The sequence below is a fragment of the Diabrotica undecimpunctata genome, chromosome 3 (genome assembly GCF_040954645.1).
Source record: "Diabrotica undecimpunctata isolate CICGRU chromosome 3, icDiaUnde3, whole genome shotgun sequence".
NCBI lineage: Eukaryota > Metazoa > Arthropoda > Insecta > Coleoptera > Chrysomelidae > Diabrotica > Diabrotica undecimpunctata.
Genome location: NC_092805.1, coordinates 162060256 through 162087334, shown reverse-complemented (window position 1 = coordinate 162087334; position 27079 = coordinate 162060256). Strand labels below are relative to the sequence as shown.

The following is a 27079-nucleotide window of genomic DNA, read 5'->3' as shown; positions in this document are numbered from 1 at the left end:
CGATTTCGATGTAAATTCCTGAAAAAACGTTATCTATTCTTTGTGTGCAAAGGTTTTCAAGACATTATGTTTGTAAATGGATGAGCTATTAAATTTTTGAAAAAAGATGAATAACTAAAAAAATATAACGTTTTGAGCTCTAGTACCTTATACAAATTTTGTCTAGAGTTAATTTTCAGAAATAGTAGTTTCATGTAATCATGTAAATAGTTTCCGATATATATATATATATATATATATATATATATATATATATATATATATATATATATATATATATATATATATATATATATAACTATTGTAGATAGTGTAAGCACTGTAAGCTTGTCGTGAAACACCCTCTGGCAACTGTCAGATTTGACTCCAATTGCATATAATTCTCGACATATTATCAACATTTGAACCTTAACCTGAATATATCTTTTGTTTGTTAAGATTTTCACTGTTTATTAGTATGTATTCATTATATTCCCATATATTAGCTTTAAACTATTTTCAAACCAAATGTTTATACATTTGTGATAAAATTAAATACTGACGTTTATGTCTAAATTGAAACCTCATCTCTTAAGCACGTAAGCTGCTTTTCGATTTTTGTCTTAGCTAGTTGATTCTAAAATGAATTCTTGGAATTAACTGTACTCTGTACTCAGTTTCATATTTGTATGTGTGTGTGTTCTATGGTGTCTTGGACGAACAGAAAACCAGTTCTTCAATCATACTCACTCATAATTGTAGTTTTAAAGCAAACATAAATTTGAAAGGAAATTAAAAAATATAAAACATTTAAATCATCTTTATTATGTAATAGATTGACACGGTATAATTTCTTAAAAATAAAACAAATTATCAAGCCGAAAAACAATATAAACATTTCAATAACAACATATATAGATATGGGTTAACAAAAGACTTTAGGCCATATACGCACATCAAATGGGTTACAATAAAAACCACAATTAATTTAGATAAAAATTACATTTTTCTGTTTTTGAGGATTCTATTTGAAGTTTCTATAACAGAACCCATAACTTTCAATAAGCACAAAGAGACCAGAAATGATATCAATCGAGAGTGTAACAACACCTTTCAATTTCAAGACTTTCAGCTCTAGAAGTGTATACATAGCTGATGCCTCCAAGATTGAGGCCAAGTAAGTTTCATCTGTCAATATTTCATTTACCGCCAATTGAAAATATCAACATTTACATTTTATATTTCAGTTTTTTGAAAATGATTTCCGAATTGGAAATCGAAACGACAAAAACAAACAATGTAATTTTTATTACAATTAATTGTAGGTTATTCTCATATAAAAATCATTAAGTGAAAAACATATCACAAGAAAATATTTTCAGAACCATATTGATTTATCTTTCTATTCATAGCCAAGCAAATATTTTATAGAATTAAATGCAACAAAATAAAACTCAAAAAGTTCAGAAATATAACAACAAAAGCACTTACAACAAATGCCAATTATAGTGAGATGCGCAAAAATGGCGTATTTTTAAGTTATCGTGCTTCTCCTAACGGCGAGATACAAAACTCAGCATTCACTCAATGGCGTGTCTGTGAGGTGAGAGTTAGTTTTATTTGTTATTCAGACATATTTACCCCTAAAATGAATCCTTTTAAAACCCACGTGATACAACTTCACTATAGTTGGCATTTGCTGTGGTTTAAATGAAAAAAAAAACAATTCTATTCTCACAGCTATGCATTTAAAGCTTTTATACAAAGAATATATTTATATATAGGTAGTACCACCTTGATTTTTTTACTAGGGTAACTTTGTAGTAAAATGAGGGAACAGATTTAATGCTTTTCTGGGTTTGTACATAAATTAGTTAAAATATTCAAATAATTTTTCCAAGAATCTTTGGGTAGATTACTATTAGACTATATTATATAACATATTTACAAGTAAAATAAATATGTATGTTAAATACAGTGATGCTCAGCAGTTCTCTGTTTCATGAGTAAATTATAGGGTAAGGTGGTCCAAGAGTGCGCACACCTGTTTTTATTAAAATATATATTTTACAAGTGACATCTATTCTATACATTTTCAACTTTTACCCGTAGAAATACAGACCCTCTGCTGACAAATTGATAAGTTACATCTTTGTTTAGATGCCATTGTGTAAAAACGTACTTGTATAATAGTTTTGTTCTTGCTGAAAATAACGTGTTGTGTGGTAAGTAGGCACATTTATTATACTTGAATATGGTTATTCCACAGATTGTTTGCTTTTATTTATTTTACATTGTTTTACTACGTTTTTTGTTTCGATAATAAAAAAACACGATTTTATGTACCAGTTGGTATGCTGCTCCAGGAGTAAGCATTTTACAGATCCCAAGAGTACGCTGTGCGTACTCTTAGAAACGGTATACTACTAAACTACATTAAAGGGCGGTTTACCTACTGTTAAGAAGAAAAATTGGGTGTATATTATAATCTAAAGAAATCACTCTGCTGCGTTAACAGCATTGTTTTTTTAAAATGAGTGCTCACACCTACAAGAGAACGTTCCAGAGGAAGCTTATTTTTACCGAGCAGCTGATGGAACAAATACGGACTGATATTGAAAATGGAAAATCTCTAGAACTGAATATTCCTGAGGCCACTATTCCCAAGCGTTTAAAATGTGTTTTTCTAATGATACGGAAATCCAACTAGCAAAACACCTAAGGCAACTTAATATAAGGTTTTATGGATTGACAAGAAAAGATCTTAAGCAGTTTGCATTTGAATAGAATTGACAAGTGAGTTAGAAACTTTTGTCTACGACAGAAATTAACCTTTCGACAACCCGAAAAATGTTTCATAGGGAGGATAATAATCTTAATAAACCTTAAATTGATAGATTTTTGACAACTTTAAACGTTTGTATAAAAAGTTTAATTTTCCTTCCAACCGTATTTATAACATGAACAGTGAATAAACAGCCAAAAGTTATCACAAATAAAGGAAAAAGAAGTGTTGGAAAGGTCGCAAGTGCAGAACGTGATCAGTTAATCACGGCAGTTTGTTGTTTTAACGCTAGCGGAAAATACGTAGCACCAGTATTAATTTTTCCCAGGAAAACAATGCTACAAAGAAGCTCCAAGCGAAACTTGCGCTTGATAAAGGGTTTTTGTGCCTTTTAAGTCGACTTATAGTCAATTTTGTGACAGCTGGCTCGTCAGTCATCCTGACGTAGCTGGTTTGTTTTCAAAAGCTTATTATAAAGTTGCTGACATTGAAAAGGTTCCTTATATGGTAAGTGATAGATCGTACACCCAAAATCACTGAACAGGAAATCAAGGTGACGGTAGAAGCAGCCCAGAATCTGCCTCAAACAGAGAAAACGAAAAGGAGATAGAATCTGTTAATATATGGGATGATGTGTGTGGAAGTAAAAAAATTTCTCTGATGGTGAATTAAAAGTGTTAGATTGTGAAATTTCTTTATATATTAATAATGAAAACAAATCAGTACCTCTGACTCATACTAAAAGGCAAATATATGAAAACAAGTGAAAATGAAAATCAGAACACTGTAGTGAAAAGTTTAAATCCTAAAAAGTTGAAAAGAAAGGTGTTGTCGAAAACGGAATCTGCTAAAATAAGTATTGAGAATAAAGCAAATAATTCGGAATTGACTCAAATATCAAGACATATTTTGTTCAGCATATAATGAACAGTTTGAGGAACCGCTAGATGAAGACTGGATCCCGTGCTTTCAATGTAAAGCCTGGTGACATGACGCGTACACATATTATTCAGTTGGTCAGTTCTGTTGCGATTTCTGTAATAATTAAAGATTCTAAATTTTATATTTTTAATTTACTTTGATTATGAATAAACTTACATGTAACAGATAAGTCATTTTTCATTTATTTCAACGTTCGTTGCTCTGTTGCGCTTTTAAAAGGTATGCGCATTCTTAGAAAGCCTACTGCGTACTCTTAAGACGATGTATTCCAAAGAGTTGGCAGGTGCGCCATTTGAATATTATTGAATTTTTTATGTTTTGTGCAACTTCACAGTCCAAAGTACTGACATTTTTCTATCTAATATATTACATATTTTACCCATTACTTATTTGATAATTAATACCTAACCATTTATTTTATAATGGAAAAAATATGATACGTACCTACGTACTTTTGGACCACTTTACACTATGCTTCTTATAGTGTGTTTCCGACTAAAAAATACAAAAATTCTTCGAAATTAACTTAAATTTCATTTACTTAAGCATGTTGCACCTCATAAATGACATTTCTAGTCGTAATAGCACAACCAGCTGATTAAAAACTTTTCATGAAAATTTTGGAATTATTTTATTCATTTTTACTTTATATCCCAAAAATTATATTTTATTCCTTGTCAAATAAAATTTATAGACAGGAATGTTATGTTATAAATCAAAAAATAATAATAATAATAATAGTCTCCCGTTTTATATTGCTTCGCGGCTTTGGGAGTATAGCAGGGTAGTCTGCTATATCAAGTCCTACGGTATACAAGGAAGATAACATGGCCAGTGCTACGCTTCAACCGCCTATTATTACCCCTGGTTTTACCCAAGGTACTCCTTTTATTCAGGCTGAGTCGACCTAGGGCCTATAGACATTTTTAAAAATGTCCTGTCGCTACTGTACATTGTTGTCGTATTTTTCATTTCGGTATCTTACCATTATACAAAAAAGCAAATTAAATCAAAAACATGTAGTGGTCGTTTTTTTTTAATTAAGGCAGAACTACCCGTTGAACTTTTTGAGACAATAAATCATAAAAATAAAAATGCATAAATATGAATATAAGTACAAAACCTACTTGTACTTTCGAAATAAAAACTTAATAAGCGAAAATAATATTCCGTATAAATAATATAATATAAAATATATATTTAAAATGTTACTAATGTCTTTCGAGTAGTATTACTACCTCAGGCTATCAGTCTGCAAGAATCAAGCTATCTGAATAGATAAAATAAATAATAAAATTAAAATAAATAGTCTTCATCGTTTTCTAAATTTAGTCTAAATAGTTGCAAAAAATAACATATTGTTTTTAGTTTAATATATATATATATATATATATATATATATATATATATATATATATATATATATATATATATATTTAATAGATAACAAATCGTCGTAATCTTCTTCTTGCAGTATAACTTGCAGTATTTCATAATCCATATTTTTTATGTAATACCTAACCTCAACTGTTTTATGCCCTATGTCGCCACGTAACTGAAGTAGCTGCTGCTGACTTCGGAATCAATACAGCAACTAACTAACTAGAAAACTGTAATTGCCGTCTACCGTTGCTGACTCCCGTCATCTGCAGTCATTATCGGAATCGTACCTAAGGTATTCATTCCTTCCTCGCCACTAAGTCCCACTTCTATCGCTACAGATTATTTATGTTTCCACCCCACGTTGGGCGCCGAAATTTATATCTTTTAGACTAGGACGAGATTTTTATTAATAAGTCAGCGAAAACTGATAAGAGATCAGTGTAGAGGGGGTACAGGTTGTGATGAATGAGGGTACGTTACCTTGGGTTAGATTTACAACGAAACCTCATGATGGCTGCATACGTTAAGTACATTATTAAGGGAGCAGTAATGGTAGTAGTTTTGGGTAGACTGATGGACGATTGCAGGCAAGTGCGAGGAGATTGTTGTGCTCAGTGGTGCATTTCATACTCTTGTAATGAATGAATGGCAACGATTGATGGACGGAAAGGGAAGAAGGCTGAGTGGACAGCGTTTTATCACAAATTTCAAGAAGTGGGTAGGGAATCATGAGCACAGGAATGTAAACTATCGATTGATTTGTATTCTTGGGATATGGTTGTTTTGGAGCCTACCTGAAACGGATTGGCAAGGTTTAGAATGTAAAGATACTGCGGAGTATACTCTGTTTGTAAACGAGGCCTGGATGAGTAGATTAGTAAAGTTTGCGATGGAAAGCGAATAAGGGAGTCAAGGGAGCATGATGAAATGCTAGTGCATAGATTTTCGACAATTCCTCAAAGGATAGAAGAATTGAAACAAAAACGTATTGATTTTGAGGTAACGCAAAAGACAATGACACTAACTGAAAATAAAAATAACTCAAACAATATGTTATTTAAAAGGATTTTACATCTACATAGAAATACTTTCTATTATTGCACTGGTCTTTGCAATACGCTGATATGATTTACGACGATTGACAAATATTAGTATTACGTATTACCTTTGCTCTAAGTTATGCAAATTTCTGAATTATTCTATACTAACCTTTAAGTTTTATTGTCTCTGCTTTTAGCAGAATAATAATATACTTTACTCACAAAATAATTTGAGTACGTCTATCTACGTTTTTTCCACTTCCATCAAGATTTCTTATCATCAAAATCGTGATTGCTTTCGCCTGTGTTTTCTTTCAATTCACCTTCGTTTTCTTCCAAATTGAACCTGACGGTTCGTTTCTTATTTTCTCCCGATTCAACTACTATATTTTCCTTAACGATTTCATCCAAATGCTTTTTTTGCTCATTTACTTCAGTTGCTTCCGTTGTATCTCCGTTTTCTCCTAATGTAAGTACTTCAACGAGAGAAGTTTCCAAGTTTGATATATCAGGATCATCATATGATTCATTGGGTTGATCGTATTGACCATCCTGTTCATCAAAGCTACCACCTTCCTCTGTAAAGTTAGTTTCAGGGTTTTGGATGCTCGTACAATCCGGTATATCAGTTTTATTTGAAGGTACTTCCTCATCTTCCCAATTTTCATCAACAGTCTGCTCGCAATTTGTCGATTGAAACTCCGTATTATTCTCATATTTTTGTTGACTACCTCTTCCTCTCCTAGGACCACCTCCTCTTCCTCTACCTCTACCTCTGCTTCTATATTCACCATCTGAAAATCTGCCTCTCCCTCTCAAGACTTCAGATGGATATCGACTTCTGTTATATTCAGAATAATTGGAAGTAGAGCCTCTGCCTCTACCTCTAAAGTGCCCTTCTGAGCTTTCACCATCGCCATCTCTGTTATACTCAGAATAATTAGAAGTAGAGCCTCTGCCTCTACCTCTAAAGTGCCCTTCGGAGCTTTCACCATCGCCATCTCGATGTCTATATTCAACACTTCTACTCCTAACTTGACTACCTCTTTGGTCATGTCTTCTACGTTCCACACTCTTAGCTCTAACCCTTTGCTCTTCGTCAGCTTGCTCCCCTATATTCCTTCCTCTTCCCCTCAGTCTTATGGTCCTTCCTCTAGTAAAACTGCCCCTCCCACGTGGCAGTTGATAGTCTGGTACATGTCTAATGTCTGCCAATTTAGAATCTTCATCTACAGTGTAATTTCTTTCCCCAGTAGAAGTACTAAAGTGAACTTGAATATTCATGGGATTTTGAATGAATGAGTCTTGGTTTTTTGGTCTTCCTCTACCTCTACCACTATTCGAACGTTGTAGACTTGTACTGGCCTAAAAAATATGTACTATTATTATGTGTAACTAAAATAATTATTTTTATGAATGAAATGTTATCAAATTTTCATAAAAAAATTTAAATGTTAATCTATATCTAGCATGTATAAGTGTGTCTTTTTCATATTTTATAAATTCTATCAGTACTTTGTGTTCTTTACTTTAGAACTTAAAGATTTATGCAAAAATCCTAAGCCTACTCATACTAATAAGGAAGAATTAGTTGTGACTTCATGACGTGTGCGGGCAAATGAAAACACAAAACAAAATAAAGAAGAAACAAAATTTATTGAGGCCAAAATAAAATAAATGGGATTCTTCATTATGAAAAGAATCTGATTTAAAATCTTTAAAATCTAATTGCCCTGTTGATTGTAATACATTCAAAGAAAAATCCTCAGATGTAACAAACTCATGCTATTATGATTTAATACTGTGATCGATGATGAAGTTATAAAAATTTGATTGTCAATGGCTGCAGAACGAGATTAAAATTATTTTTAAATTTAAGGATCCGTTCAAATATAAACTAGAAATAAAAAAAAAACAGAATACTAGAGCTGAGCTCAAGAAAACAATTTATGTTACATGTTGAAAATGTAAATGAAAAAAGAATAACCCAATATATGTGCTACCAGGGTTGGTATCAACGCTCTCTGTCCTAACATTTAAGCTATTGGAGCAATATTTGTTTTTTTTAATGTTCTGATCATTTTTAGTCCAAAAAGTAACAAACTTTATAGAAGCTGAAGTGTCACAGAGATTTGCTTCTAAACAAAAGTCTAAAGACATTTAGAAATACACTATTAATTACACTTCTAATAATAATTAGAAGCATATAGTGGAAAAATTAAAATCTATTTATGGCCGTGAGAGTAACAAGTTTAAACCAAGCATGTTGTTTGACACAAACCTCTATGACACCGTTGCTTAATGGAAAAAAGTTGTTCCAAAAACTAATTAAGACATGGACTGCATGTCTTGGGTTATTTTGGCTGTAAAGTCTTCCTCAGTTTGGGCGATGGTTTGGTATTCTAAGAACTTTATGTAGGCCAAAATTGGGGTTTAACTCGACCAATCCACTTTTGCCAAAAATGCTTTCTGCATTCCAGTTGCCTGTTCTACCATCAAGAAGATGTCCTGAGAATACTGTCAATTGAGGATGTATGTGTGTGGTTGGGACATTAACTGTTGTCAATGTGTCAACGGAGGATATATCGCTACATAGATCTAAGGAAAGTATGAATTAGTGGTACAGGTAATGGAGGAATAAGTGGAATAACCTATCATATATACCCCTTGTGAATATGCCATATGAATGTGACATAATGTGGGTTTACACTGTGATGTGATGACCATATTGGAATTTTATGTATTAGAAAGATTAATTAATTAGTATTAAATCATAATAAAATATTTAATACTTAAGTGGGTCAATATTGTGGATTTAACAAATGTTAGACTATTATATATTATTTATGTAGTTGTAGTGTTATGGTTATTTAAAGGCTACATATTATTCTGAGTTGTAGAAGTGGGCTAAATATCACTACCCTGTGATTAGAAAATAACATTCACAACCTGTGAATAACAACAAAATATACTGTGACTGTGATTTCAGTCTTATTCCCCCTTCTATGTCTGTAGTTCTTGACTGCCAAAACGTGATATTTAACGTTTTCATCTCAGTTGCAAAAAGAGAGATGTGTAATAGAATAAAGGTAGTCGACGGTATTGTGAAGTCTCTTTCTAATGAGAAATGCAAAGGCAAAGATACTATTATATCGTTTTTAGAGGAATATGAACATCGCTAGTTTAGTATGTAAACAAATATTTGAAGAACATGAAAAGGGTATTTAGAGTTTCAGTTTATTGAGTTTGTGTAACTCGTCGTATTTGTCTCGATATTCAATAATTTTTATTCTCATACATTTTAAAAATGCCACTAGTGCCAAATAAAAAAAGGAAAATTAGTAGGTTATGGAATCTTTAATAGAAGTGGATGATAATTATGTGTCATGCAATATTTGTAAGACAAAATTGTCCTATAAAATGAGCACATCTAATTTAAAGAAGCAAATTCAAGTAAAACATCCGATCATATCGGATATACTGAAATAATAACGCATGTAGAATTTTATAATGGTCCATAATGGCAATACTTTTTATTCAGAGTTTAAAATACAACTATTTTGTTGCTCTGTAAAATCACAATCACAGGTAAAAATCACAATGAATAAAAAAACACAATCACAGTTATACATGTAATTGCAGAATCACAGTTTAGCCCACCACTAATGAGTTGGCCTATAGTTATTTGAATAATCTATTTAGCATTGAGTTAAGTACAAAGTAGAATAAACTGAGACACCATAAAGTAAATATATGTCATTATTCTCCTGTAGATACTTAAAATTCAAAAAACCTACCTCTGGCAATCTTAGTGGCATTACAGCAATCTTACAACACCAGAAAAATAGACACCTAGTATTTAACCTGATGTCAGAAGAGATGGTAAAATGAAAAGTTTCGTTAACTGGTATTAAAGGGCAAAATAACATTTTTTTTAATTTGAATATTCCTCAAAATACTATAACCCATATTTTACAATTCTTTAAATACTATCAATTCTAATGAAATATCTTAAATTTTGTTAATTTCTTTTTAGTTTCACTTCACCTATCACTAATTATGTTGTAATTTGTAGAAAAAGTATTTGTTAGAATTTTTCAAAAGTTGATTTGATACATTATGATACATTTCAAATTGGTAGTACAGTACAAACCTCCCTGTACTACACCAATACCACTGTTTGTTTATCTATGTTTTTTAAAGACAGTCTGAGAAAAACATTCCATAACTTGTAAAACATAATTATTATGAACATTTTGACTTTTAAACTCAGCTCTTACCAAAATACTGCACGACATACCTTAGGAATAAAACCGTCATGATCCCTTGGCGAATTTTTTGAATAATTATAGGTGGGGTCTGATGGAGGGCCACTTCTTGACTAAAAATTATGGATAAATATATTCAAACAGAGATATACGGAAATAATTTACCTGTTCATGTATTCTGTCAATGTGTTGTCTTAAATCAGTTACATTTAATTCTTCAAGAGTTCTTTGTACATGATAAGCCCTGCTGTCTCCCCGGCCTCTACCTCTCGCGCGATGGGGCGGCCGGTGAAACGATCTCCCTCTGTAATAATGGTCTGATTTTTCATAATATTGAGGCGGTTCACCCATTTTTAAGGTTTTTTGAAACTGCCAGCAATTATTATATTATCTATGCAAGACCAGGTTCAAATATTTTTTTAATAGGTAAAACCCATAGGCATAACCTCTTCAGTTATCGTTATCACGACTCACGACACGTATTATTAAGTGACACTGACACTAGACAATGAAACAGTGTTGTCAAGCTAATATTAATTCAGAATTGGACACAACTTATAGCCAAATTCATAATTTTCTTCTAATTCACATGTTACATTGTAATAATAACACAATATCGTTACATGTAACAAGGCAAAACATATTTTTTTTATTAGTTTTTATCAAATTTTCTCATATATTTATAAGTTTTCAATGCCTTTAAATAAATAATTTTTTTAGGCCGAATAGACGGCACCAATGTACATATACTTGAAGATGAGATCATCCTCCACAAACATCATTCCAAGATTATATATTTCTCTTTCTCTAAATTGTATACGCCAAATATCACTATCTCCATTTAGTACATTAAGCAGTAATACCAGTGCTGTAGATGGAAACTATTTGATTGGATTTCAAGATATTATGTTTATGAAAATATATAAATACCAAGATTTTGGTTATTTTTGTACTCTGTAAAAATTTTGAAAGTTTTATTTATTTTTTCTTTTTTTTTTGGTATTTTGGTACTTTAGTATATATGTTAGTCATTTTTGCTACATTTAATGACACGATTTTATTTTAAAAAATTGTTCAAAATCAAAATTATTTTTTTAGCATGGGTAAAATTGCAGACTTATCTCCAGGGAAAATTAGATAAATTATTACTGCACTCTACACTTTCCCAGAGAGTTATTGTAACCAGGTGTTTCGAAGTCTGTAGTTAATCGAATAAAAATAAAAATTTATTCAAAAATGGAAAATGTGAAAGGAAAAGGAACACTACTCCTCGTTCATCCATCTTATGGCTCTGCAGCCCTCTCTCATTAAACCTCTCCATCCGTTACGGTCTGAAGCCAGGTGGTTATTTATATTATATATATATATACTAAAGAAGTCCTTCCGGAAGAAGTAGAATCGACAATTGCAAAAATGAAAAGCGGTAAAGCTTTTCCGGACTATCATCTGTAGATTCATATCTTAGCTCTTTGATGTACGTCGCATGATTTAAATATCTGGTTTATAGTAAAATATGTCATACTAGACTCGGATGATTCTTCTGCTAAGTTCTGCATCGTCACTGTTGTCTTTTGTAATGTTTATTCCTAAATAGATAAAGCCATCTACTTTTTCTAAGCTGTCAAGTATCAGATAGGGTCATGTTGCTCTCTTCGATCGACTTTGTACTAGGATTTTAGTCTTTTTTTCGTTTATTAACAGATCTATTTGTTTAGCACGTGATTTAAGATCCGCATACGTATTCTCGCCGATTGTTTTGGTTCTACTGCTCATAATATTTATAGCATCTGCATAAGCTGCCAGCTGCGTTGGACTGATCTATTGATAAGTGTATTGTTTCTAACTTCTAATTTTTTCTATGTAGTACTACTCCTCGTACTGATCGTAAAATCAGGAATATTTGTCTCGAAAATAAAAAGAATGTGGCACATCTGATTGCGATGATTAATAATGAAGGAATTAATTTTTCCAGAAGAACAGTCCGACGACGACTGGCCGAAGAGAATCTGCTAGGTTGAAGAGGATATGCTAGGTCGCTGGCCTACGAAAAAACTACGGCTTACCGAAGCCATGAAGAGAAAGAGACTCCAATGGGTCAAAAAACACCGAAGTATGATTGTCGGAGACTGGAGTCTCCGTACAATTTTTTTTAACGAATGGAGTTTGTGAATAGCGAATATTATCATTTTTATAGGGTATGCTTCTCCGACAAATCAACATTCCAGATTTTGGTGGATAAAAATACGTTCGCCCGATGAAGTCCTGGGGAGCAATTCCATCCAAACTGCATTGTGGAGAAAGTCAAATATCCGGTTAGTGTCATGGTGTGGTCTTGAAACTCGGCTACTGCCCCAGCTCAAAGAATGGTTCCCTCGTGAAAAAATTACATTTTTTGTACGATTCTGCACCGCGCCACAAAGCTGCATTTTTGACCAAAAGAAAATATTGCAGTTCTCACTGGCCGGAAAACTCGCCTGACATGAACCTGATAAAGGCGTCATTCCAAACTTAACCCAAACTTAAAAATATTGTAGAAACTTCTTTTCAGAGCAACCACAGATGCGTAGAAGCTGTAATTGTTGCAAAGGGTGGCATCACTTCTTCTTTAAGTTCCATCTTATATCGAAGGTTGGAAATCATCATGGCTATGCCGACCCTGTTGACTGCCAATCTAAATAGTTCTACACTGCTGCATTCAAACCATTCCTTTAAGTTCTTAAGCCACAATATTCTTCGTCTTCCTACATTTCGATTTCCTTGAATTTTGCCTTGCGTAATAAGCTGCAATAATGAGTATCTTTGCCCTCTCATAACATGGCCTAAGTGGCATCACTAAACATTAAAATTAGTGCTTTTGTGTTACAATTTTTTTGCGAAAAAAATAAATGGTTTTACTGATAAAATGCATGGTTTTTGTGACCTTAATACTACTCTCTTATACAAAAAATAAATTTTGAATTGACCGAAAATCTTTAAGTGATGGTTGGTTTGCATCAAGGTTCTTCACTGAGTCCCTATTTGTTTAATCTCGATATGGATAAACTAACAAAGAAGCTAAGATAGCCTTGGTCAAAACTCTTTGCGGATAATACCATGTTAGTGAAGGAGAGCAAAGAAATCTTGGAGGAAAAGGGCTATTAAAGAGGAAGGACTTGTTAGCAGGTCGAAAATGGAGCACCCATATGTGGTTGAGAAGAACAGTAATGGTTGGAGACATTGAATTGCTTGGGAAAAATTAGGACAAGTATATGTGATCGAGAAATCGGTGAACGGTTGAAAGGGAAGATATAAAAGAGTGTGGTGAGGCCACACGGTGGTGAAATGTGGCATGCAAATAGGGTTTAGAAAAAAAAATATGGTGGTAACTGAATGTTACAGTGTATGTTGGGTGAGACTAGAAGGGACAAGATAAGGAACAACGTGATTAGAGAAAGAGCCGGGATGACTGCAGTCTCAAAAAATGTTTAAGAACAAAGGCTGCAATGGTTTGGCAAAGAAAACACGATGGTCAGGAATAATTGGTCAAGAAAAGGAAGAAACAGCGACTCCTGAAGAGCGAATAGCTGAGGAGGAAGGAGAAGATAAATAAGTGGTTGGTTTAGTTTCGTCTTGCTTAAAGCCTCAAACTCTTTACTTTATTCATATTTCAATTGTTCATTAACCATAAAAAACTGGTATAAAATACGAATACCCTCTAATCCATTTGAAATTAGTACCGCTACTGTCAAAACTCAGATTGTTCCTGCATCCTTTTCTAAATGAAGAGGCTCTACATTTTCAATTGTTTATGCGCACGCGTATTGAGTACTAGATGTTAGCTGTCATGAAGGGCGTTTGCGTTTGTGAATTAATGGACAAGTGATTTAAAGTATTTACGGTAAATATCGGTTTTATTAATAAAAGAGTGGTTGTGTTCAAATATTATTGCTTCATCGAATAGGTAAGTCTTTGAAATATTTTTAATCCGTGATTATTTTACCGATAAAGTCCACTTGTGACCTGAATATGGCCGACTCTAGGTGTAACCACTACAAATTTGGGTAATTATTCCTGTTCTGTTATCTCACGGATTGTAATAGTTATATTTTATTATTAAGGGGTATTCATTTATATATTTTTGAAAAAGAACGGTTAGTAAAGTAATTTAATATAAATAAACAGGTTCATAGGGTCATCAGGTGCAACAAATGACAGTTTTTGATGCCCAGTGTCAGTGAACTCTAATATAGGGCATTATTTTTAGTTAAAACAATATATTATGCCGTGCTATTAGTATCCGTCATACCCTATTGTTTTTTTTTAGAAAAGCCGCTTTGGTGTTTTACACTTGTTTTCAAATTTGCCTCTTTTTTAAAGGCCTGAATTCCATTATTGATTACTTGTCACAAGAATATAAATAGATTTGCGATAAACTTTGATTTTGTAGACGATATTAACTTCAATTTAATTAAAAGTTCCTGTATAAACTTACACAATTATTTAACATAGTATATAGATGTAATGTTTCAGATAAAAAGAGGTTATCAATATAAATATATGTTGTATAATACTGGAGAGAGGTCAAAAAGTGTGAGATAATAGGCATGTAATTGTTTAACAATATTTAATGTTGTCCAGGTTTATTTATTAATAACCATGATGTCTATATGACTCATCATTTTATTGTTGATGACCTTGAATTCTTAATTTTCAACAAATTATACTTTAGCAGAGTAGGTATTATGCAATTATGTTAATTCAGACCTTTTTGTAGTTGAAACTGAAAGTTATAAATAAAACTTGTTATGAAATTGTATACTTATTAATATTTTTATAGTAAACTGACCAAAGGATATGTAAGAGTCGGCATGTAAATAATAACAATAATTAAATGTACTTTTATTTTCACAAGTCATTAAATAATTATTCAATTAGATCTAAAATAATTGTTATTAACATGCTGTGGATATACACACATTTTTTACAGAATTAGTAAAAAGTATGAAGTGGTAGTGGTATTTTCCTCTTACAATAATGTATCACTTTAGAAAAAAGTCCAAAGATCAAAATATGCTGTCAGTTTTGTGTATCACTTTGATTTTGATACCCATTATTAAAGGTTTGTAAAAGTATATTGTCTTTATCTACTCTACTATCTGTACTCTTACTAAGAATGCTGATATGGTAACCAACAGAAGTTTCACTTTTCTATGCTTAGACTTAGAAAGGGTACATACAATTGCATGTTACCATATTAGTAAGCTATTTAATCAAGATGTTCTAGTCTTCTCATAATTTATTTGACTTTCTTTGCCTGTATATCACTGTTTCAAGCAGTTTTATTGATTCTCATGTTTTTTTGGTTTTCATGATAGAATTGAGTCCTAATACAGTTCAAGGTAGGGTCAATTTAGTCCTCTTCAGAATATTTTAACAATGTCATTGTTGGAACATACAAATCAAAAATTCCTACTTACTACACTTATGATCATAAAATCCGGGTCACCTTGAAAATTTCAAGTTTCTTGAATATTTTTGCATCTGGTGCAGTAATAACCTTTTTTTTAGGCTAATGTATTTTTTATTTGTCATCAATGTTTGTTTTGAAAGAAAAAAAAAACGGGTTTTTATTGTTTTTATTGAAAAAGCAGAAAACAAACCAAATTGTTGATAAAACAGACATACGAAAAAAAAAATGAAAAATACAGAATGTGGTAAAACAGTAGAATTTCAATGACTAATATCGTGTAATGCCTCCCCTTGCTCTAATAACCTCTTGCAGACGACGGGGCATACTCTCAATTTTTCTCCGGATTACATGTTGTGGTATGTTATTCCACTCTCTCACTAACATATCCTTAAGCTCCTGTGCATTGCTAGGAGGTGGTGTATGGGTTTGAATACATTTTTTCAAATCGTCCCAGAGATGTTCGATGGGATTCAGGTCTGGAGACCTAGCTGGCCAGGGTAACCTCGTAATTCCAACCTCGTCCAAGTATTGCATACTGATCCTGGCAACGTGCGGTCGCGCGTTGTCCTGCATAAAAACGGCGTCTTCTCCAAGCCCTGCCATGGTGGGCATAACATGTTCTTCCAGAATCTCCGTAATGTACCTTCGTGCAGTTAAGGACCCATTTTCGATGAAGGTTAATTCTGTGCGGAGGTCGGAAGATACACCTCCCCAAGCCATGACCGAGCCTCCACCAAATGGCATTCTTGGAGCAATGCAAGCTTGTGAAAATCGTTCACCGGTTCTCCTCCAAACTCTTACATGTCCATCAGATCCAGTTAGGCAGAAAAGGGATTCATTTGAGAATAACACTTTGCTCCAATCATTAATTCCCCAATGCGCGTATTGTCGAGCAAAAGCTAGTCGTGCAACTCGATGCGTCCGGCGAAGTGACGGTCCTGTAGCCATTACCCGAGAAGATAGTCCAGAAGAACGAAGTCTTCTCCTGACTGTTGCAACGCTAACATTGCAATTTCGTACTTCCTGTAGACGATTTCGATGCATAACCGCAGTTGAGGTCCGGTTTCGTAAAGCCTGAAACATAAGGAAACTGTCATCTCGTGCCGTGGTCGTTCTTCTTCGTCCAGAGCCAGGTCGTCTGGTTAGCAAACCCGTCTCCTGAAAGCGTTGAAGCACTCGTTGAACCGTAGAAAGGCTTACGCCAACAGTTCTTGCGACTTGCCTTTGAGTATGACCGTCTTCCACAAGCGCAACAATGCGTGCCGTTTCAACAACAGTCAAAGGCATTTTTGGCAAAAAATAAACAATAATAAACACTAATATTAGCACTAACACTAATGGTGGCAATAATAAAGGTTTGTTGCGTTTGAACAGAAAGTCGAAGCACAAATGAGACCTTTAAAACAAGCGGCAGTTACAGGTACCGTTCATTTTGGGAAGTGTATAGTTTTCCGCGGATAAAGCTCGTTAAAAATGAAATAACGGTGATTTTCAAGGTGACCCGGATTTTATGATCGCGAGTGTATTAATAACTAAAATAAACACTGTTGCAGATTTCTTCATTGGAAAAAGAAGAATAATCATGAATAATTGAAGTGTATATTCATTAATTTTGATTAGAGTCTTTCTATTTGTAAATATTAGTCTATAAATGACTATAAAATTTAAAAAATAAATATTTAAACTTTTTTTAATTTATGAAAAAAATAATTACTTATTTTACTAGATAGTTGGGACTGGGATCAGGGAAAATGGTACATAAAACAGTTAATTTTATTGTGATAACTAACTAAGAATATCCACAGATTTTTTATGTATGATTTTGAAGAATATGAGTATATGCCTTAAATTTATTGGCCCATAGACTATTACATATTTCATTTTTATATATTTTTTATATGCAATATTCATTTATCTATTACCACATGCAGCAATTTAAGAATTGTTTGAATATTTCTTTTTCTTCTCCATTCCTAACACCATTTCAAACTTATGTAAGATTTTCAGAACAGGACATAGACAATTTAATTTCTGAGTAATGCTGAAAAAAAGAAGTGCCTTAGTGAAAAGCATTTTTTAGTTCGTAGACATACATTGACAGACACACATTGACATTACTTTACTTGGATCCTTATTAGTTACAACCATTGTACTGTTCTTCAGTTTCATCCATAGGAGCATCTTCATAATATTTAGAGTTCTCTTTTTTGATCCACAAATAATAAATTCTCCGAGTCTTTGCACAGTCAATTGGAAAAAATCACACGCATAGTTGAGGATTTTACAAAACTTGTCTCTTTTTCTTGACGTCTTCTAGGGCTAGATTAAAAATCTTTGGAACTATTATATCGCTTTGTCTAATTCCTCTCATAATGGGGATGAGATTTGTATTTTCGTCTAGTTGTAATATCATAGTTGCGTTTTCATATATATCCTCATTCCTCATCAGGAACAGGAGTTGAATATTTCAAAACATGTGTAGAGCAATAGTGTCTCATATGAATTGAAATGAAATGCAATCTTTTACTTTCATTTAAATGTCTTTTCTCTACGTAAAGAGCAAAAAAGATAGTGTTTTTCAAGGAGGAACCGTAGATGCAGGTCGGATCAAAGGTTACTTCTAGTGTCGCTCAAAACTCTCTAGTAAGAGGCTTTGAATTTGCGGTTCACCTAACGAATTCTTGTTACTATATATAAATATAACATATATAACGATTTGATCTATTTTAAAAGTCTAAAAAATGGAAAAAACCCCTAAAAAAAAAAGTTTTTCGGATTTGTGAATATGACACACCATACTGAAAAGTTTCAAAAAAATCAGAAATATAGTTTTTAATCAAATGCACAAAATAAAAAAAAAATTGGACCTGCAACCACCTCAAAAAAAAATTTATATGCTTAAAAAAGATGCATTTTTAAGTTATGTACACTAAAGCTATGAGTCTATTAAAAATAGACAAGTTTTGTAAAAGCCTCAACCATGCGTGTGAATTTTTTGTGAAAACAACAACGTAAAATTGACGTTTTTAGTGGAAGGAGAGGGGGAAGTGGGCCGCGGGCTAAAATTGGGCTGAGCCTTATTTTTTAATCACGTAGAACATAAAAAAATGAAAAAAAAGTAATTCTGGGAATGAGGCATTTTGTCTATCAACGGGGGGTAGGTACCCTTTAGGAATCTAATTTGTTTGAACTATAGTAAACACATTATATAACTACATTTCATGATATTTAAATTCTACGACTTCCACTATTTTCCATGATTTGCATACATTTTTATCATTTATTTATCAGACAATGTTGAATAGTAGGTATATTTGAAGTATTATTTGCTAATAAATAATGGCTTTTCTCTGCTTTTAGATCATAATGTTATCTTATCCTTATCAGTATAGAAGGATTTCAGAATTTATCATTGTAGCCGCTTTTTGTGTATTGCAGTTTTTATGCACAGGTTGATGTTGCTTTATTTGTATTAATTTATTTATTTCTAAAAAGCGAGCTCTTATTATAACGGTAGAGGGTTCAAAGAGATTTAATATTAGCCAAAAGGACTTTATTAGATTAAGAACCTAAAGAACATTAGGTAAAAACAATACATTTGTTTATAAAATTGCTATAAAAACATATTTAAAAAAATCCCATTCCTTGAACTGCAACGTTTATCCGATGTTTCTTCATCCTATTGGCGATTTGTCCAGATCTTATTATTCTGTTTTGCATTCTACCAATATGTTTATTCCATTCTATTTTGCTGTTGAATTTTCCTTTGTGCACTTCCATTATAACCTCATCCATAATGATATTAAATAGTAAAGCCCATGGTGAATCAATTTATCTGATACCACTGTACAATTCATATTTTATCAGTTCATTTGATATTTTCTCTGTTCCTCTTGACTTTCCTTGTTTTAACTGTCTTAGTCCTTTATTAACATCCTCAATGTTAACACTGTTACCGTACCTGGCCAAATTATTAGGCCAAGTAAAGAAAAATTTACTATATGAAGTTATTTCTCTTATGATTATGAATATATTTGAAAAAAAATACTGTTTTGTTCTTTTTTATGAATATAACTCTTAGGTAATTAAACTGTACTAAAGAAGTTAACAAAAAACTTTTATTTATTAAAAAGTATAATTTTTACAAAGTAGGGATAAATTCAATATTTTGTATGTCTGCCTTTGGCTGCTAAAAGAGCTTGAACACGTCGAGGCATGCTCTCGATACAGGCTTAAATAGTTTCCTGGAGGTGAGGATTATGATTCCACTCATATATGAGCGTTTCAAGTAACTCCCTTTTATTAGTAATTTTTTTTTTTCGTAATCTCCCTTTTCAGTAGTTCCCACCTATTCTCAATAGCGTTCATATCAGGCGAGTTGCCTGGCCAGTCAAGAACTTTAATTTTTTTTTGTTTTAAAAAGTTGAAATACTCTTTAGCCTTATGGCAAGGAGCACCATCGTCCATAAATATGGGTTCCCTTTCTCCAAGAAACCATTCCTGCAGCTGTGGCAAAAGTCTCGTTACGAGTACTGTCCGGTACTGGTCTTGTTTCATCGTGTTTTCCACCACGTAGAGACGGCCTGTACCTTTGCCGGATACCACAGACCAGACCATTAGTGACGATGTTTGTTTGATGGTGGGCATAATGCAGTCGGGCTTGTATTTCTCGTTGGGGCGTCTCCGAACAAACTTCGTTTTTTCTGTCAAAACTTGAAAAAATGGAGAAGCAGACCTGAAATCAACAAAATTTTTAGAAATGTTCATGTTTTTTTTTTAATATTGATATTCAAGCAGAACAACACAAATTTACCTTTTTCCAGTCTTCCACTGTCCAGTTTTTATATTTTTGTGCCCATTTGAAACGTTTCTTTATCATACCCAGAGTAAGCCTTGGCTTTCGAGCTGGTGTCCTAGATACCAGTTTGTTTTCGATGTCTTCGACGAACTGTTCTTTCTGAAACACAAATTCCTTCATCTCTTATCTCCCGGGTAAGCATCCGCAGTGGTTTCTTTCTGTTTACTAGGCAAATATCTCTTATTTTGCGATCCTTGCGTCCTAGGAGTAGTCACACGATGTCTTCCGCTCTGACCCTTACGCTTTGGATCCAAACTGACTCCAGACGCAATTTTCTGTTTTATATTCCTTACAGAACTTCTTGATACTCCTACCATTGCTGCTATTTCATTTTGAGACATTTGTCCAGCTCTTAGGAGTCCAAATACCTGGCCTATTCGTTTTGGTAACAGATCAGCGTTTTCCCCAACTAAAAATGTATAATACCCTTAATTATACCAATAACTTCACTGCATATATTTATAATCTAAAAAATAATAAAAAAAAAGATAAATCACTCACCTTTGCAATAAAATTTCAGGCCAAAACCGTTTAGAATTAAAATGTTCACAGACAGTGTTTGAGGTTATAAAATGCACACTAGTTGACAGGACGCAATGCTGTCTAGAAATGGCAGATAGGGCGGTGTTGCCAACCTTACATTAGTACAATAATATTACCATACTATATTAAATGTTGCTATGCGAAAAAATAATAACATTCCTGTTGATAAAAATGATTAATTTAAAAAAATGCAAACTTTTAATGCTTGGCCTAATAATTTCGCGGAGTACTGTATAATTTAAGGGGACATTCAATGGTTGTCAATGAAAGCGATACATTTTATTGATCTCATGCGAATCATAAAAAATGGCAAATATCGCGAAACGTTTATTTCTTTGACACCTTTATAAAAACTGACTTTATTTGCGGCAAAATATCAAAATTGTATACGAAAGCTGCACTCTTCACCTTTAAAATGCATTTTGATTTTTGTCGGTAGGACACTCTGATCAAAAGATATCGCATTTTTTATGCCGAGTTATACAAATTTTATTTAAAATTGATTTCGCGCGCGTAACTGACATAATTGCCGGTCGCTTCAGCATTGTTTCTGAGAGAATGGTTCATACATAAAAAGTGCTAATAAACATTTTTCCAAGCCGTACAGATTCTGGGTAAATCGATTTTTCCCCTAACGATGAGAGTTTTAGGGGGAGCCGGGGGTAGGGGTGGTAAACTTTTTTGCATATTTTTTGGGGTATCAAAATTGACATTCTCAGCAAAATTCAGCTTGTTCCATAGATTTTTTGATTGAACTATAATTAATTTTGTGTTTTATACGAAACACAAAATTCGTATTTAGAGAAAGATATTTTCTTACATTTCTGGTACTGGTCATCATAATTTATTACCCTCATTGAGTCGTTTTAATCGTCTATACAGAACAAGTTTAATTAATTCCAATTTATCTACATAATTAACGTCACTAGGACTGTGGCGTGTTTACATCAGACATCATAATACCCATTACATCACTGTGTGACTGTCAATTGTAAATGCTCTTACTGTTTTTGTAATCCTTTTATCTGAATATAAAGTGTGTCTGTTGATTTTTTTTAAACCCGTCTCATACAAAAAGTTAATTAACAAGAACGGTATGTATAACAGGGATTATTTGAGTTGCAAATTCAGATAGCAACAAAGAAATTATTAGGAGTGTCAGTGTTAAGTTTCCCTTTTTAAAAAAATAAACAAAATTTGCGCAATAAAATTTGAAAAAAAGGATGGACGAAATTGTGAAAATTGAAAAATTGGAGTATCAACTGTACTGAAAAGAGTGGTACGCAGATTTACGAAGATACTCTTAATATCCTTGGCTATCATTGTCCTGAAAAATTGGAGTGCAAGCTTCAAAAGAGGTAAATTTTCCATTGAAGATCAAAACGGATCACGAAAGTCAGTTTTTGTGTGTACTTCCGTAAATACCGATGCAATTCATGACATGATTTTATCAGACCATTACATTGGGTTCAAATGGATATATGAGGCAGTGAATATTTAATATCAATGCGTTAATCATATCGTTAATGTCGATTTTGGTATTTGGTTGACGTCAATTTCTATAAAATTGATGCCCAAATGTCTGAATGTTTACATCGCCTTAGATCTGAGCTCGGTTTGAAAGATATGCAAATTTCTTAAGCTTTGTTCCTATAGATGAACCTTGGGTACATGTATAGACCTAGAAACAAAGCAACAATAGATGGAATGGAGATATCTGGTTGTCCAAGACTTGAAAAGTCTTCAACCAGAAAGAAAGGAATTTCCTGTTAACTCCGCTGGAAAAGTTCTTGCTCTGCGCTTTTGGGATTTTATTTTCGGGATAAGAGAAGAACAATAACTAGGATGTACTATTCGACTTTTTTGACTACTCTACGAGTAAAATTCATATTTTGCCATGCAATAAAATTAGTGATTTAGGGTTCGAATTGCTTATTTACCCCTTCTGGCCCTGAACAAAAAGTCTGGACAGATCGTACATTTTCTTACAATGAAGAGCTAATAGAAATTTGTGATATTTGCAGAACAAGATCAATTGTTTTTTGGAAGGTCAGGTCTTGCAGGTTCATTATAATAAATCTATCCAATTATAAGGAAAGTTTGTTCATTAATTAGAACACTTTCATTTTACAAATTTTTCTTTACTAAACATTTTTCAACCCATCTTCGTACAAGCAGTTTTTCTTCGCCAACGTAGACCATAATCATCAATCCATTTTAAAGTAAAATCCAGTCATTTACTTAGCAAGAAATATTCACATAATATTACAATGAAAGATACAAGAAACAGGCTTGTAAATACTTTATTTAAAAAAGTTTCAAAACTTTCTTTGACCTGACATCCCTTTGAAAATATATATTTTACAAGATCTTCCATTTTTTTTTCTAACTATGTTTTGCAAGATATCTCCGCTTTAAAAAAGTTTCAAAACTTTCTTTGACCTGACATCTCTTTGAAAATATATATTTTACAAGATCTTCCATTTTTTTTTCTAACTATGTTTTGCAAGATATCTCCGCTTTAAAAAAGTTTCAAAACTTTCTTTGACCTGACATCTTTGATCTTTGAAAATATATATTTTACAAGATCTTCCTATGTTTTGCAAGATATATCCGCACTTTGTAATATCTTGATCATTAGTATTAGTATGCGTTAAAATGTTCACCAATATTAATTACATTTCCAACTTTTTATGTATTTTTTTTTGTAGTAGGTACGTTGGTTTTTGCGAAGCGAAATTTAGGTTTGTCTTATCTTTAAATTAAAGTTGACGTTTTCGATGACCAATATGGTTCCCAGCGAAGAGATACAGATCAATAACAACAAGGTAGAATTAATCGATAAATACACATACTTGGGTCATGAAATCAGAATAACCAGAGACAACCAAACCTGCGAGCTAAATAGACGAATCACGTTGGGATGGGCGGCATATGGAAGGATGAGAGACATTTTTAAAACAAATACCCCAATTCACCTGAAAAGGAAGGCATTTAACCAATGCATCTTACCAGTCTTGACCTACGGAGCAGAGACCCTAACTTTAACGAAAGCTACTGCCGAAAAACTGAGGGTAACACAAAGGCGAATGGAGAGATCAATGCTGGGCCTGACCTTGAAAGATCTCGTGAGAAATGAGGAGATACGCCGACGAACTGGCGTAGACGATATTATACTGCGAATCAATAAACAAAAGTGGAGGTGGGCTGGACATGTTGCTAGAATGGAAGACGGAAGATGGACGAAAAGATTATTGGAGTCGAGACCAAGAGCCGACAAGCGAAGTCGAGGCAGACCACCCACCCGATGGACCGACGACCTAAGGAGAATAGAAACAAACTGGATTGCAGCAGCTAGAGATAGAGAGAACTGGAGACGTTTGGAGGAGGCCTATATCCAACAATGGATGTGAAAATGGGGCTGGATGATGATGATGATGATGACGTTTTCCCACAACCAATTGTTTACCTTGTAGTTCATGTTGCTTAAAACTAATTGATTTCTTTCACACTATTAATTTTCGCAAACTATTTTATACAATATGTCTTTTGAGACTCTTCAATAATTGTTTTCTTTAAATTCTCTGGTCAGGATAGATGTTTCTGTCCCAGTTACAGAAATTACTTAAAAAACTGCTTTATTGACAATATCTGCTATCTATTACAGACGACGACAGTTACAATATTTATCGGAAAATACGACAAAACTAGATTTTGGGTTCAAAGAGTATTGGAAAGTTGCCAATATAGAGATTTTATCGAATTGTCACCGTCCGTATCTGGCAAAATTGTTAGATTTAGATTTTTATCAAAATGAGAGACGAATTTAGTAGATCCAAGGGATAAATTGTGTTCATACTTATCCAAGAGTAAGTACTGTTTAAATCATGTCACAATTTTACAACTTTTTGTGTATGTAAACTGTCAGTTATATTATTGGGCGTACATGCCGTGTAATTTCTGTCTTTTTTAATTGTATTTTATCCTTTACCTTCCAGTTCAGAACATTTTTGTCATATAAATCTTCCTCAGCTTCATTTCATTTCGTAGGACGTCCTGTTTTTGCTACTTAGGTACTGTTTTTTTAGTAAAATTGCTTATCGGTGCTTCGTCATAGAATTAGTCGAGAACTATATTTGGGATACTCCACATTTTCGTGCTATCTCTCTCTCTCTGACTAAGTGCAATTCCAATCCAAGATTAATCGTCTTGTTTTATGATTAAGAATTAACCAAAATCAAAAGTTACACTTTTATGTAATAATGTCAATACTTGCTAGTACAAATTTTAAATAAACTTAGGTGTCTACTCACTAGTATCTTTCCTATTATTTCTAATAACTAGCATTAAATTTAGCATGCATACTCGCATAACACTTTACTCTGCTTTTCACTCACTCATTATACCAGTTCAAAAGGCTTTGTTCTTTTGAGCCTTCTTTCTATGTTCGTATTGTCGAGGAGCTGGATAGCCTCGACGTTTACATGATGATGGAGTCGTTGTTCATGGCTCCCTGCAAATTTCTTGATTATCTGATTGACGTCTTCCATCTTGAGGTCCCGGTGAAGGTCGTTGTTCCTAACGTACCAAGGCGCATCTACGATGTTTCTCAGTACTTTATTGTGGAATATCTGGATTACTTTGATGTTACTAGGCTTGGCACAGCCCCAGAGTTGGCAGCCATAGGTCCATACTGGTCTCAGTATTTGTTTATAGATTAGGAGTTTATTATTTATGGATAGAGAGGAATGTCTTCCCATTAACCAATACATTTTCTTGTAGCGGATGCCTAGTTCTTCTCTTTTCTTCTTCACGTGAGCTTTCCAGCGAAGTTTCGCATCAAGAGTGATCCCCAAGTACTTTGCTGATGTTGCAATAGGCACTTGGACATCATTTATTCTAATAGGAATATTATTAATTCTCTTATTGGTAAAATTTATATGGACTGATTTATTCTCATTCAGTTTAATTTTCCATTTTTTGGTCCATTCATGGATTTTATTTATTGAATTTTGTAGTTTTTCTGTAGCTTCTTCGACGGTGTCACTTACCGCTAAGACAGCAGTGTCATCTGCGAAGGTAGCTATGGTGTCGTCTTCTAGTTCCGGTATATCACACGTGTATATTAGATATAGGACTGAACCCAATACACTCCCTTGTGGAACACCTGCTTCAATATCCTTGAGATCAGTGTATGCATCTTCTTGTTTAACTCTAAAATGTCTGTTCGCTAGATATGATTGTAATATATTTGAATATTGTTTAGGCATGAATGATTTAAGTTTATGTATCAAACCCTTATGCCAGACTTTATCAAACGCCTGTGCCACATCTAGGAAGGTTGCAGAACAGACTTTTCTTTTCTCTAATGATCTTTCAATTATAGCAGTTATTCTATGCACCTGGTCAATTGTCGAATGCTTATTTCTAAATCCAAATTGATGATCTGGAATTATTTTCTTTTCTTCAATTATTGGTAGGATTCTTCGCAGGAGTTTTTCAAACACCTTGGACATCACAGGTAGGAGTGATATTGGTCTATATGATGTCACCTCATTGGGGGGTTTCCCAGGCTTTGGTATCATGATCACCTCAGCTATCTTCCATAAATCTGGAACATATTGTAGTCTAAAGGCAGCATTTATTAAATTTGTTAATTTTACGATAGCTTTTCTTGGTAGATTTTTTAAATAAACTGACCACAAATCTATGATTTAAGTAAAAAAACTCAAAATGTAAAACAATTAGTTACTCCACACTTTGAGCACATTCTAGTTTCATCTGTAAATTTTTGACAATTCTAAGAAAGGTAACTATGTACCCAAAAGTTAT

General features: G+C 33.2%; 2 protein-coding genes across 8 annotated transcripts in view; one reads left to right on the top strand and one right to left on the bottom strand.

Moving 5' to 3' along the window:
* Positions 1-784: 784 nt before the first annotated feature.
* LOC140437727 (uncharacterized) lies at positions 785-10903 on the bottom strand. The gene is made up of 3 exons (XM_072527421.1): positions 10563-10903; positions 10430-10510; positions 785-7494 (listed from the first exon to the last, which is right to left on the bottom strand). The coding sequence occupies exons 1-3, from the start codon at positions 10746-10748 to the stop codon at positions 6394-6396; spliced, it is 1368 nt and encodes a 455-aa protein (XP_072383522.1). The 5' UTR covers positions 10749-10903; the 3' UTR covers positions 785-6393.
* A 3279-nt stretch (positions 10904-14182) lies between these two features.
* Positions 14183-27079, top strand: part of beta-Spec (spectrin beta chain) — a 105613-nt gene continuing 92716 nt past the window's right edge. For 6 of the 7 annotated variants that reach the window (XM_072527419.1, XM_072527418.1, XM_072527415.1 and 3 more), the window contains exon 1: positions 14183-14337. The gene's annotated coding sequence lies outside the window, so the exon portion shown is untranslated. Of the gene's footprint in view, positions 14438-27079 lie in introns of all 7 variants that reach the window. The other variant, XM_072527412.1, reaches the window with a different exon arrangement.

Excerpts from the sequence above, each read along its gene's own strand:
- LOC140437727 (XM_072527421.1), bottom strand. The coding sequence starts at position 10,748 with ATGGGTGAACCGCCTCAATATTATGAAAAATCAGACCATTATTACAGA. Across the intron at positions 10,511-10,562 it reads TTGACAGAATACATGAACAG|TCAAGAAGTGGCCCTCCATC; the intron begins GTAAATTATTTC and ends CATAATTTTTAG. Across the intron at positions 7,495-10,429 it reads ATGACGGTTTTATTCCTAAG|GCCAGTACAAGTCTACAACG; the intron begins GTATGTCGTGCA and ends CATATTTTTTAG.